The 19,065-nt window shown below is 36.3% G+C and overlaps 1 protein-coding gene across 14 annotated transcripts in view; it reads right to left on the minus strand.

The window, feature by feature from the left end:
* The window catches only part of ROBO2 (roundabout guidance receptor 2), a 484,548-nt gene that overhangs the window by 76,875 nt on the left and 388,608 nt on the right, over window positions 1-19,065 (minus strand). For all 14 annotated transcript variants that reach the window (XM_076352017.1, XM_076351963.1, XM_076352000.1 and 11 more), the window contains 5 exons: window positions 18,369-18,574; window positions 14,219-14,300; window positions 13,343-13,508; window positions 11,467-11,633; window positions 6,930-7,051 (listed from right to left, as the gene is read on the minus strand). In XM_076352017.1, the coding sequence (XP_076208132.1) occupies window positions 6,930-7,051; window positions 11,467-11,633; window positions 13,343-13,508; window positions 14,219-14,300; window positions 18,369-18,574 (743 nt within the window). The remainder of the gene's footprint in view (window positions 1-6,929; window positions 7,052-11,466; window positions 11,634-13,342; window positions 13,509-14,218; window positions 14,301-18,368; window positions 18,575-19,065) is intronic.

The following is a 19,065-nucleotide window of genomic DNA, read 5'->3' on the forward strand; positions in this document are numbered from 1 at the left end:
TTTTCACTTGGGGAAAAAAAAGGCACAAAACAATGATTCAAGCTATTATGATGTTTGCATGAATTTTGCCTGAAAAAACAGTCAAAACAATTTGATGGATAAAACCAAACCAAACCCAGCTGCTTCTGTAGCCATCAAATAAAGAGCCAAAGAAAGTGCAGCACAAATACCAAGACTATACACCTAGATGTTTGGTAAATCTCTGGGTTATAACTAAGATTCGACAAGTAGGATTTCTTTTCTGTTCTTGACAATTTGCTAGCCCAAAGATATTTCAGAATTAGAGATACATTTGTTTGACTTCTCTTAAGAATAAATGAATTTAAGGCTGAAATCACAAACCAGGGTCTATTACGCTTCTCCTATAATCTTCTTACGGTTTATTGAGGCATTCAGAGGGGACACAGATTCTTAGACATTAAAAAGCAGGGCAAGCAAGAAGAAAGCTTTATTTATGAGAGCAACGCAGAAATGTCTTTCATCAAAACTGTCACTGTTAAAAATCTTGCAACATATGTTACAACAACATTAGGCTTGCATTTTATAAACTTCTCTACATTCACTTTAAGTGAATTTATGCACTGAAAGAGGGATATAACTCACAATAATAGCTTGTTAATACTGAAAGAATCAAGCTGTGTTTTTAAGAAGAACATTAAGCAGCTGTTTCCAGATGAAGGGAGTCTGTAAATCAGAGTAAATTGTTTTTATCCATGTTTGACTTTCATTAACTAAATGTTTTACGGACATAAAGACTTTATGAACCTCATGTTTACTACAAAATTCAGCAAGAATAACACTTTCATGCACTTTGTAATACAGATTCTCAATCTAAATTACAATATAAGGCTATGATGTTTAATAATCAAACACTGAGTTTGATTCCTGCCTAACTTCTGAGTTAGGAGCTACACTGAAAGACGGCACAACTTTGTTAGAACTTTCCATTTTGTCTTTGCTGTGCTTTTAAGCTCTACTGATTGCTGCCTAGTGGAGACCATCTGAAAATTCAGAAATGACTAGGCTGAACAGTAACAGTGTGTTGCTACAAAACAGTATGGAAACTGTTTTGTATGGCATGGTACAAACACAAATGCACCCACCAACTAATTGAGAAGAACTGGACCCCTATAGTATACCTGTAGTATACTAATTTTGAGTCCATCACACTTTCGTATTTACTTACATATAGGCAATACACAAATTATTCATATACCTCTTTTCCTCCTAGACTTCTAAGTTCCTAACCTAAAAGACTAAGCAATACAAGGAATATGAAAACAGAACGCAGTAGTACAACAAGGTTCGTGTATATGGGTGCTATAAACTGGCTTGATTTGGGGCTCGCACAGGTTCCACAGAGCTTTCAATTAGAGGCTTGATTACAACAGGGCTGAGTGATCTGCCTGATTTTCAGATTACTGACAGTGATTCCACTGTTCAGGGTCTGGGAGGGTACTTACGAAAGAAAATACTATGCATTTTTCATGTTTTCTATAAACATCTGGTTGCATTCAGTATCAAGGAAAGGATATGAAGCTATCTCTCACGCCCACTTAAAGCTAGTCTGAATGAACAGGGCCTTTCATACGGTCAAAATGTTGGGAAGCTACTCAGAGGGCACTTCACTTATTGAGAAAAGTGGCTTTTTTGTTTTGTTTGGAGTTTTCCGATTAGTAAAAAAATACTCTTGGATAATTACGTGGCTTAACCAGAAATATTTGTGAGGTATAGGACAGGTATATTTCACATACACACACACACACGTGTGTGTGTACATGTATATGTATGTATACACATACATATGTGTACATGTCTATCTATACATGCACACACGGTCTTATATATAATACAAAGCCTGTGACTTCATCGTTTCCTCCATTTGTTACGTGGTAATCATGCCTCACGCCAACAGCAGGCCACTAAAAATATGCTTTAGCATTAAAAAACTGCATTCAGCTGTGCTAAGCATCAAACAACTCTATAGGTTTGGTACATGTTCACACATAGGCAGAGTTGCAGAAACATGCACCGTGATTTGATGAAAGAATGTAATCACTTCTAGGTATTCTCTGTTCTCTTTTTTTGTAAATGGTTGCCACTTCCTCATACAAAGTAGTTAGCATTATTACAGAGATTGCAGGAACTCTCTGCGCTGAATACTGGGATCAGAGAATATTTCTAGTCTTCCTGTGACACTCTTAAATACTCTTGAATTTGTACAAGCAGCAGTGACATCCACCCAAAAGAGCTGTAACCATTGCTGGTCTAAAGATACACTTTCTTCCTCAAAAGACAGATGGCAGAAAATGCAGATGCTCCTTTAAAAGACAGAAGACAGCAATTACTGGGTAGGTTCTGCTCAGCACTGACCTAATGCTTTAAGGCAACCTACAAGCGTAATTGGTCCTGCGTGGTCCTCGTCACCCTCTTTTACGATGAATACGTAGTGCGGGAGGTATCTACAAAACCGACGACAGCTCTCCATTTCTGCAGAACAGGAAACTAATTTTCCCTGCATGTTCAAATCTGCACATACCGCAGCTGAACACGAGGCAGGTTCAAAGGCTGTTAGATCATTCAGTTAGGCTATTAGGTTGTTAAAAAGATGGCAAGAAACTCATAATGCTGCTTATGCCGTAAATATAAGCTCCTTTCAGGCTAATCTGCTAATCTGCACCCTAAAGACATTCTGCGATATGCTCTGTAGTATGTAAATTTCTACTCCAAAATATCCTAAGAAATACTCCGCTCCCACATCAATACCCACAGCAATTCTTCATCTGGGCAGAATACCTTGCACACTGTGCTGAACTCACTAGTACAGACTCACAGTAATCTCTGGAAATTCAAACAGCACTAGCATTTATCTATCCTACAGGAACAAGACAAAAGGTGACGATACACTGGAAGACTGTCTAAAGGACTTGGCTCTTGAAGCTTCCAGTGAAGTACATTCATTTAAAATCAACATCAAATTAAAAGACAGAGGTAAATAAATTATCCTTCTGCCAGTAGCCTCCTAGAAGGCAGTCAGGATTTCAAAGCAACAATTCTTTTCCCATATTGAGGAACTGATTTTTATTCCTGCTTGTGCCACAGGGCTCTTTTATAATGCTAGGAAACTTTTCACATTTGGCCACTAATGAAACTCTCAGTTTAATGCCCAGTGAGTCTAGAAGTGGTGAACTATAGTTGAGGTCAGCTAAAAAAGTGCTTGGAGTACATCATATGCTGTTGCAATGCAAAATGTTTTGATAAAAATAAAAATAAATCAGGCCCAAAGTTTAAAATTAGCCATTTGATAACAGTGGGCATATCTGATTCCCTAAGTCTCATCAGCAATAAATACCTCTGCACCTCACCTCTCTGTGTAAAGTAAGGATAATGACACAATTTTATCACTGTAATTTTAAATTCTGTATTATTTGTGAAGCACCCAAATGTTATGGTTGAGAGCATGACAGATAAGCAAGCATGTGAGACAAACTAATAATTTTTATTCAATGCAAGGTTTCAGTGGTATGAATTTAATAAGACCTGGCACCACACAGTGAATAAAGAAGATAAAAAGAAATGTTGAATAGCTCCATGAAGAAGAGATCCTGTATGTGACCAGATAATTACAGCTACACTTTAATACTTATGCACAAGAGGAATAAATTTAAGTGACAGTGAAAACCTAACTTCTGACATTCCTCTTCTTTTTTTTTAACACTGACTTTGTAAGCATGACCTTCTTTTAAAACAGACAAAATATGTGTGTATATGTATATTTTAAAATTGCAACACAGTAGCAGAGAACTATTTCTGAAATTTTGAACTCAATTTTGAAAAAAAAGAGAAAGTAAAACCAAAACAATCTCAGAAAGAAGGGAGAAATTGGTGTTAATTTGCTGGGAGTCAGGATGCCAGAAACTCAATAATCAAGGACGTCCCTTGGCATTCACTCTTTGAATTGCAGAAAGTCAACACAGAGTCTTACGACTCTTATGGCTCTTCTGTCTTTTTGTACGATAGCTACACTATCTACTGATTTTATAACATTATTCTCTGGATAGAGTGGCTTTTTTTCTTAGAGACTATGGTTAATTAATTGGTTTTGTCTGGTTGCTAGAATGTTTCTAATTAGCTGTTTCAGAGATCTTTTTTTGTGTCTTTCTTCTCTTGGGCAATTCCGAAATGTCTCTACAGAGGCCTGTATGCTTGTCAAGTGGCATAGGGTCACTGCTTTGAGGGATCTCTCAATAAGCTGACATCCATAACATCCCTAACAATTTACCTTTACCTTACCATGTTTTCTTCATTCATTACTTTTCAATAGGGGCACCAAGAGACTCTAGAAAGAAAAGAAAAGAAAAGAAAAGAAAAGAAAAGAAAAGAAAAGAAAAGAAAAGAAAAGAAAAGAAAAGAAAAGAAAAGAAAAGAAAAGAAAAGAAAAGAAAAGAAAAGAAAAGAAAAGAAAAGAAAAGAAAAGAAAAGAAAAGAAAAGAAAAGAAAAGAAAGAAAAGAAAAGAAAAGAAAAGAAAAGAAAGAAAAGAAAAGAAAAGAAAAGAAAGAAAAGAAAAAGAAAAGAAAAGAAAAGAAAAGAAAAGAAAAGAAAAGAAAAGAAAAGAAAAGAAAAGAAAAGAAAAGAAAGAAAAGAAAAGAAAAGAAAAGAAAAGAAAAGAAAAGAAAAGAAAAGAAAAGAAAAGAAAAGAAAAGAAAAGAAAGAAAGAAAGAAAGAAAGAAAGAAAGAAAGAAAGAAAGAAAGAAAGAAAGAAAGAAAGAAAGAAGGAAAGAAAGAAAGAAAGAAGAAAGAAAGAAAGAAAGAAAGAAAGAAAGAAAGAAAGAAAGAAAGAAAGAAAGAAAGAAAGAAAGAAAGAAAGAAAGAAAGAAAGAAAGAAAGAAGGAAAGAAAGAAGGAAAGAAAGAAGGAAAGAAAGAAGGAAAGAAGGAAAGAAAGAAGGAAAGAAAGAAGGAAAGAAAGAAGGAAAGAAGGAAAGAAAGAAGGAAAGAAAGAAAGAAAGAAAGAAAGAAGGAAAGAAAGAAGGAAAGAAAGAAGGAAAGAAAGAAGGAAAGAAAGAAGGAAAGAAGGAAAGAAAGGAAAGAAAGGAAAGAAAGAAGGAAAGAAAGAAGAAGAAAGAGAAGGAAAGAAAGAAGGAAAGAAAGAAGGAAAGAAAGAAAGAAAGAAAGAAAGAAAGAAAGAAAGAAGGAAAGAAAGAAGGAAAGAAAGAAGGAAAGAAAGAAGGAAAGAAAGAAGGAAAGAAAGAAGGAAAGAAAGAAGGAAAGAAAAAGAAAGAAAGAAAGAAAGAAAGAAAGAAAGAAAGAAAGAAAGAAAGAAAGAAAGAAAGAAAGAAAGAAAGAAAGAAAGAAAGAAAGAAAGAAAGAAAGAAAGAAAGAAAGAAAGAAAGAAAGAAAGAAAGAAAGAAACACACACATATATATCTATACACACACACAAAATATATTTATACATATTTCGTTATAAAATAATGACATTGATTACATTGCATAAAACTGAATTCTGTTTATACTGGGGCTTCCTTTTGCAGTATATGCTAAAGCAAGGGCAAGCCTATGAAAATGTATTTCTGATAGCTGTCACACCAAGAAAGGACTTGAAGGAGCACCACACAGATGTGATCCAGGTTTACAATTACTGGCTGCTAACATCCAAAGTTTCTAAACTATTGACCCATCTGCTTGGGCAAATGTCTGCTTGGGCAAAAGGGTTTGCTTCAAAGGTTAGTCAGCCTGTCCTGGAGTTAGGTAGCTGAAACAGACAGCATTTTTAGAAAGGCAAGCTGTGTATTGACATCATCAATGGCAAAATGCAATGACACATTTTCTAAATAATCTTCAAAGAAAGACAAATTTGTGGGTTTCTCTATTTATTCTGATCTGCCCCCCTGACCATTGAAATCTGCCAGAACAAGGATGGTGCATAAGCTCCCGTAAATATGGCTGAGTTGTGCAAAACCAACAGTAATCCTTATAATACACAATCTATCACCACACTTCTTATCTCCTGTTGTGTAATCCCCTGTACACATTAACCTTTTAACAATATTACGTGTAGAAGAAAAACCCTGAGTATTGTGAATACCTCTTCAGCAGAATTCATCCTATACAACTGTTTCAGTGACGTACAGCGCAGTACTATTTCTCTCACTCTTCCACCTGTGGCTCTCCTTCCTCTGGGGCAGATGCCCCAAGAGCAAAGCACTCTTTTTTGGTGTGCAGCACCCTAGGAACTCTCTCTCTCCTCCTACAGTTACAAATCCTTTCCTTTGAGCCTCAGGAAGGGAAACATAGCATTTTGAAAGCTAACTGCTATATCAGAAATTCTACCCAGTAGTTTGACCCCTCAAATAGAAATGTTGTTAAGTACTGCCAAAAAGATTCTGGTCTTCTATAATGAAAGAATATCCACTGATTGTGGGTAAGGCTTATGCTAGAAAACCAGATGGCACATAGTGGATCAGGCATCAGCACCACGTGCTTCTGACTTCACTACAAGTGCCCTGTAGGAAAGCTATTTTTGCATTTTAGGGTCACCAAATAATAGGGTATTGTCAGAGGTCCCTATGCCTTGAAGTGGAAAGTGCTTTTTCATACAGCAATTTCATGTTGATATTTGACTTGGATTATTTTTTGACACGCACAGTAATGAGTCCACAGATCAATTATCCTTTAGATTATGGTGTTAAGCATATTCATTTTCATAATATTTTTCTAGTCAGACAGCTAGCTTGCTTTGAGCTGAACACTGAAGACTTTGAACCTGCCTGACTTGAAAGAGAAAATAAAAAGACCGTTTCATTACCACATATATATGCCTGTATAAAGTTGGAAGTCAAGACTGGAGCTTTTCAGGGTAGTAAAAAACTGCAGGGATAAATAGGCAAAATTAAAGTACTATTAAGGTAATAATAACAGAAGCCTTACCGTCCAGGTGACTTGAACCGTCGTGGGTGTCAGCACAACAGGATTATGCAGTCGTACAATGACGTCTCCCAGTTCTTTCTGGACTTGCCTGTGATCCACACCTTGTGCTGGTGGGCTGATATCTGCCAGGCCAGGCACACACATGAAGCATTATTTTAATGAGAAGAGTTATATATGGCATCAATAAGAATTACTGAATACCTTAACGACCTGATTTAAATGCCCTTTATAGTACTGTTTTTAAAACAATACAGTACTAAGCTTTAAGTATGAACTCCAAAGCATATCAAGTAATGCAAACAAACCATTCACGTTTAGCTGCTTAGGAAATAATGAAATATAAAGATGTTTAAATGAGTATTCAGACTCGATGGCAAAGTTTTCTTAGATCTGGTAAGTGATGAGAGAGATATAATATTCACCAGTTCCAAAACACTCAGATAATAATAATGTTACTCAGATGTCTGGAACCAAATTGGTTAGTATAATTGAAGAAAATGAGCAGGTTTTTTTTTATTTTCTTAGAGCATACATGACATTAAGTCTTTATATGTTTCTCAACTTTCACTGTTTCCTCTCCCCACATACCATGCACATAAGAAACCAAACACTAAAAATAGCATTTTCTTCTGCAAACAAATTTTCCCTTTACAGATTATAGATAATGAAATCTAGTGCAAATATGAAAAAAGAATTAATTTATGAAACCAAACTGATTCTGATTTAATAAAACGCCAACAAAAGCACTTTACTACAAAAATTTTCCCTTCAAGATTATGTCAAAGATTCCTTCAAAGTGTGTGGGGAAATTATTTCTTCTAGTCAAACTCTGAGGTAATTTGATCACTTAGTATACATCTATGGAAAACTGTGACTCCATCTCCAGCACCATATGTGGCCCTACTACCTAGTCCTTAGGGACCACATTTGGGTTATGCCATTGTGTTAAACTGAATGAAGCTGTATTATCTTTGCTAAATAGGAACTGCGAATACAAAATATGTGTCAGAAAATGGAGGAGGAGATGTGCAATGTGTCTTTTTAGTGATAGCTCCTGGAAATCATAATTTTCTCTCACATTGCGCCAAAAGGAGAATGTTGGGCCACAGCTATCACCTAGCTAATATATCACCATAACATGTCCCTTCCCTCCAACTTAGACAGAAATGAAAGTACTTTCTAGGAGCCAGTGAAGTCTGGAACCCTTCAATGGGTCCTTCAAGGATCTTACAACATCGTTCTTGGTCAACAGTTACAGATGCCCTTACTATGTCAACTGTCTACGTGGATTGCATAACGCCTGTTAGAAATACACATACTGATTATTTCTGCTGGAATTTGCTTGTAATTTTTCCAGAAGAGAGGATTTGGAACACAAGCACAGATTATACTCAAAAAGGCCTGACACATTATGGTCATGCCTGTCTAGGCATTTGTGAATTCTGCTTGGTTTTCCCATGGGATTCACTAGCCAAATACACTTTCCCTCTTTTTGGATCAACACCATGTCCTTGTGAAGAAGATACATATATAAAAGGGTTTTTTCCCCCTCTGATGGTCTTAGATAAGGGAGTATGCACCATGTGATTTCTTTTTATCTTCTAAATATTATTAAGAAGAAATAATAGTGCTTTTAAAAATGAAACATTTAAATATAACAAATGAGTTTAAATCACATGCCTCCAGATTTTGAAAGAAAGTAGGTTTTGATCATCCATGTTTCAGCTTCATAATTTTGGATTGTTATGGGTTCTGAGCCACCAACAAACAATATTGCCACAGGCTTCTACTGATATTCAAATGAAAATGGCTCCGTGGATCTCCAAAGGCAATATAATCCAAATACGGATGTCAGTGAGGGAGCTTGTCTAGCAAATTATGCCTATTCAAAGTGACCACAAAACAGAGAGCTATAATAAAATAAATCTGTAAGACAGGAATTCAGACTGTTTTACAGGATGATAATTTATGCTGCTATCCACAAAAAGCTATGATCCTTGGTACAGAATACCTACAACTACCCATGGCTACATTTTAGGTTAAGTTATCCTTTGGTATACAAGGAACAAAGTACCTATATTCCCTCAGGAGAAAAGACATTTCTACATAGTCTGTATGAACTGCATTTCATCATTTTAATGGGACATATGTCCAGAAGTAAAGGAATAACTGGGCTAATAACAGTAAGAAATGAGTATCAAGAGGTACATGTGGAATTCTGTTTTCTGGTATGTATGCTTGGAAACATATGCGTATGTGATGCTCACAGTGTAATGTCTTGTAATGTCATTTTCACATTACTAGGAGACTGCTGGTGGAAAAACAGCTGATCTACCTATAAGGATATTGTCAAGTAGTGGAACAATAAAATCATGACTCAAGCAAAACTGGCTCAAGAAAATATATTCTGATCACAGTTAAGAGGTCTCTAAAATTAAATGGGTTATATATTTTCTCTAACCTCTCTTTTAACAGCTTCCAGTGAATTTGCTATTTGTTGCTAGTAATTTAAATTCAGGGATAGGATTATATCTAGTTTCTTTAAAGTGTTTTTTAATAGATGGTTTGGTCTGTTAATAATCCAAACGTGAAATCAACTCTTTTCTTAGAGCAATTACTGATTTCTCTGTCCTTATTTGATGTTAGTCATATAAGGTAAACCTTTTGAAAGTGCCTGATTGTCTACTTGTAGTCCACTGGTAAAAATATGCATAAAGTCCTATTACTTGTATTTGCTATACTTAACACCAGGAACTTAAATGCTCAGCTACTAAAGCTACCGCAGACACCTGTTGCAAATTAATATTATATAGCACTGTTATAGCTGCTTTTTTCTTCCTCCATGGCCACTGTGAACAGGCTTTCTACTGTGTGTCAGCTTCTTCTGCGAGCCTGAATTGAATTCAGGCATAATTAGAAATCACATCAAAACATTATGTTAATTTTCAATTGATTTTATGATTTAATTCTATTAAACTGCAGGCTTGCAAAGAAGCTATGAATCCTGTACATGTCTCAGTGTGCTTGACTGCTAAACAGCTTCTGGAAATGGAAGCTGCAACACATGCTGTAGCTAATTAAAAGACATGTTTTTACTGAAATCAAATTGCTTGTCAGTATGTCAGATAAAAAGTCTATACTTGACACTCAAATGCCAAACAAAGTTGTTTTTTTAACTAGGTGATAAGTTTTGCAGACTAAAAGGCTGGTGCAATGAAAAGCATGAGTCACCCTATAATAAGGGGAGAGTAAGAAAGAGAAGAAAACTTGTGATACTCTGTGGATAGTCAAGCCATGAAATCCCTGCCCAACTCACTCTTTCAGCTTTTCAGAAAGCAGCTCTGTTTCTCCTTTTACAGCAATGATTACTATTTTGAGGGGATAATTATTAAGGACAGATTTACTCAGGAGTAGACTGGGATGAGAGAGGCTGGATGTGATGGTTACATGATAAAGAAATACCACCCTACTCTTTTTTCTCTCTTTCCACCTAGGACCAGCAAAGGACCCAAACCACTTACACATGCTGGAGGCTGACACAGGATGCACTCTCCACGCACAGTTTTATAACTTCCATAAACAGAGACAGAGGATCTCATCCTAAATTAACTGTGAGAGGAGCTATTACTTTGGACTCAAAAAAATTGTGATTCCAAAAACTTATTAATTCCTGTATTCCAACCTGTTTAACACAGAAGTACACTCTTTAATGAAGTATTCAAGCAATGTGTTGCCAAAGCCAAAAAAATCCATGCTGTGAAGAGAAATTTGTTTGTGGCAGTTACATGTGGTTAGAGCTTGATGTAATGTGAGCAGAATTCAACAGTCAATTCAATAGCAATGGAGGATCACAGGTATCAATTATACCACCACCCTATAAATGAGGGATTTCACTTCAGCCTTCCCTCTTGGTTTATGCAGTGGATTAATATAAAGAATTCAGAAATCTAGGTATATAAATAGAAAACCCATACTTTTCTCAGAATAACTTCAAAATATTCTTAGCATGCAGATACCTTAATCTACATGAATTCTCTGCCTAAATGTTGGACCAGATTAATCAATACACTACAGATCCTTTGTGCAATTCTTTTGATTAAAACTAATGCTAAACACAGTGTATGTCTGTCATAAGCACTTGTTATTATAGTATATCCCTATTATAACAATGGAGAAGTAAGGACATGGAGAGAAAAGATACTGAGGAGAGCATGGTATTCAGAGCACTTTTCAGAAAAGCTTGGGAAACTCACATTACTTTCAATAGAAACCAGGCATCAAGGAGCACACCAAGTCTAAGTGAACTGCAAACCAAAAGGTCTACAATGTACCAAGTATTAAAGAGCTAACATATCTCCTAAGCTCCAGATTGGTACAGCAAACATTGGACTATTTTTTATCTTTATTGGTTAAGCTCAAGTCATGATTCCTTCAGTTAGAGTGCTAAAGCCAAATGGCCAGACTGACCTATTGGTCAACTCTCAGTTCCTTCTTTCTATTTTAGCTCAAGCATGTAAGCCTTAATAATTTCTATTACCTTGTGTTCGGACAGGATCTGACATAGGGCTGGGATCACTCAGACCTTGTGAATTGATAGCTCTCACCATAAACAGGTAGATTGTATTGGGGCGCAGTCCTCTCACAGTGTAGAGAGTGGTCTTCACATGGTTAGCCACTGTTTGCCAACTATTGCTCACAGATTGACTGCAATAAGAAGAGGATGGAAGATTATAGACTAATGCAAGAGAAACATAAAGAAGTGAAAGGACCTACCTTTGTAACCCTATACCAAGTCTAAGTACAGGAAAAAGTAGCAAAAGCAGGGTAAAAATAAAAATATTTGTTTCAGTTAATTCATCAAGATGGGATAAAAAAAAAATAACACAGATGTCAAAAGTATTTCTCCTTTCAACAGAAGCAAAAGCTTTTGCTATCTCTCTAAAATAAATACCTGTAAAAGGAAAGTGTGGAAAGCTGTAGAGTAAATTTGCATGATAAACAGGCCACTCTTGAACATAAACCTTAGAAAAGAAAATCCTGTTAAAAGAATAATTTTCTATACTGCTAAGTAAATTATGTCAATAAATTGTCATTGGAAGAAAAGTACTCTCCTTGAACTAAATTCATACTCAAAGTTACAAAAGAAAGGTCTGAAAACATGCTTGTAAATGAAGGAAAGAATATGAATATTTTTTCTGTCACCACATTTTCCATTGGACATTATTATAATTAGATTACAATCCGCTGTATGAAGAGATTTTAAGTGTGATTGTTAAAACAGCTTTAAAATGAAAATGCCTGGCTTTTGTTAAAGTTATTGATGGGATGCCATTAAAGCTTATCTAGGGTGAAATAACACAAAAGTTTAAAGAGAAAATTTGATTTTATTGTGCTTTGTTGTATAGCATAGATGAAAAAATTTTTTAAATATATTAAAGAAATGGAAAGCTATGAGTTTCATGTTGTTTCAGTTGTTTAATTCGTGTAATGCATAAAGGATAGTACAAGTTCCAGAACAAACCCAACAGTCTGCACATACAGTAATGGTCTTTGCATATTAACACAGCAGGATGAAGCATTACCACTGTAACTTCTTAAATTTGCATGCATATGATTTTGACAAATTCAAATTAATTTTAATTAAAAGAGTAACTAAATTATTTGCCATTTGTTGCACATCTTGATTAAGGAAAACATTTAAGAATGCGCACATTTTTAAGCAGAAGCGTATATTACTGATACATGTGAGAGGCATGGCCCATGCTTAAACAAACTTGCTGAACTGGGGCCCAGGAGTTCTTTCCTACCACGTATTAAGTGCTGCTGTGTGGAAGGGAGCAGCTGGATTCTCTTCAACCTCAGGCTGCAGGATGAAAGGCTAAATTATAAACACTAGCCTTTTCAGTTAAAAGTTTTAGTCTATCTAAACCAGTAAAAAATAGAAATTTAAAGTGCTTTGACTCTTTAATAGGTGCTGCTTTAACAAGAACGGGAATTAAAGTATGCAGAGAGGCTTCAGGATTATCCATTTCTTTTCAGATTATTTGTACTACGATAGTCAAGATAACGCTGGCCCAAATGATTTGACCTGCAGCATTCCCACAGGAGGCTCTCACTGATCATCAATGCTAAAGGAAAAGTAACAAATAATGACTGCATTGTCCTGTTATATTCCTGTTGACCTGAAGAAACAGTTAGAGGCTTCTCTGATTAATCACTTAGAAAAAAGCGATAAATTGGAAAAAAAAAATTAAAAAATAAGAATCAATGCCTGCCATAGGAAGTGAGTCTTTTAATGAACTTCTAATGATACGTGTAGAGTCCAAAAGAACACCACAATACCAGGAGAACAGCTGGTACCAGGGTTTAACCAAAATTAGAAAGGAAGATTAAAAGTGGAATTATTCACATACCTAAAAGCCTCGATGATATATGCACTAGCTGGTAGGCTTCCAGGGGTCCCTGGTTGCCAGGACAGGGTGACACTGTTCTTAGTAACATCAGTGACCTGAGGTTTGGATGGTGGCCCAGGGAGGTCATTTATATCATAATTTTTACTGACTGTTGCTCCACCAGATTCTGTAAGGGGCAAATACAGAACAATTACTTTTTATCCTTGATTGTGTAAATTTGATCAAAGTAGAAGATTAAAAGGAAAAACATGTCAAACATCTGCAAAATCAGCATAACCAATGTTCTTAATCTGTAAAGGACTAAGTCAACAATTGCATTACCACGTATATTTTTGGATGAAGAGCTATCATTCTTTAGGTACGTACTGAAAGAAAAAACCCACAAAACTCAAAAGGTTATATATAAATATATAAAAAAAAGAAAAGAAAGAATAACAAAAAAGCTCGGCCTTGCTGAAATTTACAAAAAATATCAAAACCTCAGTTACTAGAAGGCTGAGAAAGTTCCTATATCCAGATCAACTCCAGTACTCACAGAGAGCACACTGGACTTTGATAGGACTTTGTGTAGGCATAATAGTTTTCTTGCCCAAGCCAATTACTGGACAAATCCACAGTTTATTAGTACTCCTGTTTAGAAGAGTTAGAGCATACCTCTGTCACTGGAGACAAATCCAAATTTTTGCAATGTCAATGGGCATTTAAAGATAACAGCAGTGAAATGCAAGGCATGTGAAGGAACCCAGCCTTCCCACCTAAAAATTCTCCATCTCAATCCCAGAATTTCTAGAATGGATTATTTGACTTAGGCTGCTCTAATATAGTCTACACTTTCATTTTGTGCCAACTGAAAAACAGCCCCTGGACATTGCTTACCTGTCACCTCCAGCACAGCACTCCAAGATGTCTCCCCGCTGGAACTTGTAGCGACACAAGTGTAAGTCCCAGTATCAGACAGCTAGACATAAAAAACAGTTAAGGGCAGTTTTAACAACTTCTTAGAATCAGCTGACAGAGTTTACTCTAATTTTCTTTTTCTAAATGTTTCTTGGCAAGAAGGACTTAGCCTACATTTTACACCAGACTAGAGGGCACCGGGCATTTCCAAACAATCATTTAATGGTGGCTTACTTTTAGAGAACTATAATAAGATTACTTGCTTCTAAGACTTTTCTAATTCTAATTTTCTTATTGTTAATGGTACCAGTACAGCATGTAAGTGCTACAGAATGGATGTTTTAGGCGGTGTCAATCTTTGTATTGGTTACAATAAATGCAGGTGAAATCAGGTAACTATATAACAACAATTAACTTCTTAGAGTATAAAATCTCACTGTTCGTTATCCCATGATGACCCAGAAATACAGTTTCCAGTGCCAGGTGGGCTGTTACATCATCTTAGACTCTTATGACAGATGAAGTCATTTCTATACAGGCCACCACACATACAAACACTGTTGCTGAGACTTAACAGTGGTTCTCTCTACACAGACAGTCCTCCAAGCCATTTTCAAATGGCAAAGTTAAATCAGACCCTACACCACGCTTACTTTTCTTCTGTTTCACATGGGATTTTATTTCAGGCTTGCAAGAGACTTCGGTAGCAAAAAAAATGCATTTGTATAAAACTGTTGTGATTCCCTTATCAATTCATATATTTCAAATTTATTTGGGGAAACCATTTTGAATTATATTGTCAATATTAGTCTCATTGCTGTAAAAATTGTTCTACTGGAAACTATGCCAAGTGTTTTGTTATTCCTTACTTAAATTTAAAGTAAAGATTTCTGAGACAGGATCTAGTGAAGACCACAGAGATGGATGGAAAATGGTAACTTTACAAAGCACAAAATATACAGAGGAGCCCTCCTACCACTATGTATAAAGCATGGTAATCTGGAGATGGAAGCAGAAAAGGAAGAGTGCTGACTCGAGTGATAAAAGAGAAGAATTATATTCACCATCAGATGACTTGACGGAAATAAGACTGCATCCAAGAAGCTTTATTGGACTTTAAGGAATTGTAATGGGTGTTCTGCTAAATGCAGATTGGCACTGTAACAGAAGTGCTTACACCTCAGTCTTCAGGAAGAATATCAAGGCAAATAAGTGAGAAGCTCTTTAGATTACTTTTGATATATAATTTAATTGGTTTTTAACCTTGTCATGTTTGAATTTTGTTGGTATGTTCTTCAGATACGCTGGTACTGCAGTGTACCATTCTTAGGGGCAGGAAGCAACGGATTAATGCCGGTTCAATAGTCTGAATGATCATGACTTGCATTTTAGGAGGTGCTTTTGCCATGAAATACAAGCAATAATTAAACCCCTCTGACAATGCCTCAGAGACTCAAAATATAGAGGTACTGCTAATGAAATGAGAAAGACTCTTGAAAGGAGACAGATTTACCAGAGGAGAGCGCTTTATTGCATTCTGAAGTAGTGTTTTATTTTGCTTCTTCTGAGCTTTTATTAAATATATAATTCTTCATTATGTCATAATGGAGAATATTTCTCAAGGCTATGGCTCTCAACTTCATTTCTGTACTACCATGACAGATGGTGTATGGCATACTCAATGAAGTATGTGGTACACACAACAGAGTAACTTGCAGAAGGCAAACTCAACATATAAAGCAAGCTGGAGATATGCTGCCTCTTGCAAGTTACGGTGAATTATCTAACTTCCAGACTGTGGATGGATTAGACACAGACATAGTGTATTGATAATTCAATTATTTATACTTTTTTTGTGCTATGGAAAAAACAACAGGGGAAGGTGAATGGAAAGTCTTTGCTATTCAGTAAAATAAACAGTTTTCTTCCTCAGTTAATGCAGGTGCCTAAATCTGGTGTGGTACACTTCTACGGAGCAGAAGGGAGTTTTCCGTCAGCGTTGACCTGTCTGAAAGGGTACTGAGTGAGTGACGTATGTCAGTTTTCAGTTGACTTCCTCACAGCAAGTGGGAAAATTGGCTCAGCAGAAAAATCTCTAGGTTCATGTTTATGACTGTGGCCCATGGTCCACTGTCACTGCTGCAGACTCCTGAATAATTTGATTTACACACAGAGAGTTACATGGCAGAAGAGGATGGTCTCAAAGGTTTAAATAGTAGTGGCTCATCTTTACCCGTATCTTGAAATCTTTTATGATTGCAATAGTGATTATTATTTGTGAGGGGAGAAGAAGGCTGAGGACATGTGGGTGATAAATACTAAGTTGTTTTGAACTTGGGTATGTAAGTGTACTTGGACATATTTTGTGGCCATTTTTTGCTTAGGAAGTGTTGCTAGTTCTTGCTCAGGTAGACCTGAGAGAAAAGTTAAACATTCCAGATTTAAATCCATTTTTAATTCATAAAAATTGCAAGGTACAGGAGAAATCTGGTTTTTATGGTTGTATGTGTTTTTTGTTCTTAAGTCTGAGTCAAAGAGTGCACATTACTGCAATCGAGGGGTTTATAAAAAATGTCTTTCTGAGCCTTTAAGGAAAATTGGTTACTAGTGAATGAGCCACTTAAGGATCAATAAAAGCTTCATGTCTTTCAAAACCACACTCACTACTAATACTGTTTTCTTCTCCCCTTGCAAGCAATTTTTTTTCCTTTCGTTTACAGACCTTGTGCCTCTAACAGCGAGATTAATGCGCTGGCACGATTCAGAACAAATTTCATTGTTTGCATAGCTGCATGCAGACAGGTATCCCAGGAGCTTCTGCCTCATGGACACTCCACAGAAGCCCATCATCGATGCCTGAAAGTTTGTTTGAAATCACTAAGCTTCCACCTTTAATTGCTGCTTTCTAACACTACTGGGGAAACTTGACTATTCAAGCGCATTCTTTAATCTGGCTCTACAGGAAAAATGCATTAACCTTCATGGCCTAAAGCTGCCTTCAGCCCAGTGAGGAAGGATAAATTGTTTACTCAGGGAAAGCTAGCATAAATTTTTTAATAAATTCCATTTTGTTTCAAGGAAGTTAACAATTCATCTACGATCACTGATGAGATGGTATCAAAACCAAAACTGCACTTTATGTCCTGTCCTCGGTAGCTATGTTTATTGTCATTTTTTTGGATGGCAAAGCTAAGTGCAGAAATTACTGTTGATGAAATTAAATGGTTTCTGAAATTGTCTTTAAGTTCTTGACAAATAATTACATTTACCTTCCTATTTTTCCATATACTTGCTTGTCCACATACACACAAACAACTACACATTTTTATCTTTGAGCAGGGAAAAAATTAAAAGCCCAAACAAAGATTAGTGATGCAATGTTTATCAACAAAATCTGACATTATAATATTTGGAATATTACAAGATTTCTTTGTACTTTTAAGATATCGTATTATCTCATGTGTCAAAATAAAAATATTATGATAGGCATTTCATTTTGAATAGCAATCCCTCTGCATATGACTGCATATATGTTACAGTATTAGTTGTCTTCTCCCATCCGCAGCCTTATGGAACATCTCCAGCAAGCGTAACATTGGAATAAATCAGCCAGCTCAAGACTGCCAAGACTCATTCAAGGAGAAAGTGCACAGCCAAACCCTGATGAACTCCAGAATCACTTGCTAGCACAATAGCTCCTTGGAAAATTATGATCAGGTGTTGAAAATGATCTGCTCTAAGTTTTAACAGAGACAACAGGCCAATGGCTTCATCGTAAGACTGACTGAAAAGATAAGGAAGGCCTGTCCTTTTACATGTCTATCCATCTCCAGCTCATGAGTTTTATTGTAACATACGTAAGGTATTAAATATCAATTCTATTATTAGGGAATTCTAATAGAAATATCTGATGCTAGTTTGGCGCTTCTTTTTTTCGTCCCCCTTCCCTACACAATGTCAAAGAATGAAGTAGGATGTGGACTTGGTGAGAATTTCATTCTAAAAGAGACAATTAAGTTAATATTGAAGACAAAAGTCAGCAAGACAGCAGAGCAGCTTGAGACACACACCAACAGCTCAAGACTAGCCATGTACCACTTGTAGCACTTGTTTTGTTATCGCTACTCACCCGCAGAGTTTTAATCTGAAGCGTCCCCTGATCCTGTATGGATGTTCGAGGGTCTCTGCCCAGGAAGGTGAATCCTTCTTTTAACCAGCTGATGACAGGAAGGGGGTCGCCGGTTGCCTTGCACTTCAGCAAAGCTGTCCCATCCACTGCCAGTGTCTGATTGACCGGCCCCTGGAGGATGATGGGTGGAGGCCTATCTGTCAAGACTAAACAGTGACACATGTATTGGCATCCACACCTTTAACGATCCTCTGCTGCAGTTAGTCCTTTCCTTGACACAGTACCAATTTTTACAGACTGGCTTAAGTTAGCTTCTAAAAGGCTAAAAACATTCTTTTTGGAAGACCCACAGATAGATGTTAACAATTAACTGGTATATTTGAAAAACATTTTTGTAAGAATTTTATTTCACCACTGTGAGATAACACCTAGATATATAAACTTCTGTTAGCAAAGGTCATCAGACTTATTTGATTAAGACAGGATGAAAATTAAGATGTTGATCCAGAAAAGAACTGAGGTACATCTCTTATTTCTTCCAATTTAGGAAAGCACTTTAAGCACATCACATCAAAATGTGCTTAATTGCTTACCTGATTTAGGGCCTAAAAGAGAAAATCTGTTAAAGTTCAAAGTGAAACACCGTAGCCATTCTAGCATGGGTACCAACCACATCTCCTATTCATGCTCAACTTGC

This window comes from Aptenodytes patagonicus, chromosome 1, assembly GCF_965638725.1.
Source record: "Aptenodytes patagonicus chromosome 1, bAptPat1.pri.cur, whole genome shotgun sequence".
Classification (NCBI taxonomy): Eukaryota; Metazoa; Chordata; class Aves; order Sphenisciformes; family Spheniscidae; genus Aptenodytes; species Aptenodytes patagonicus.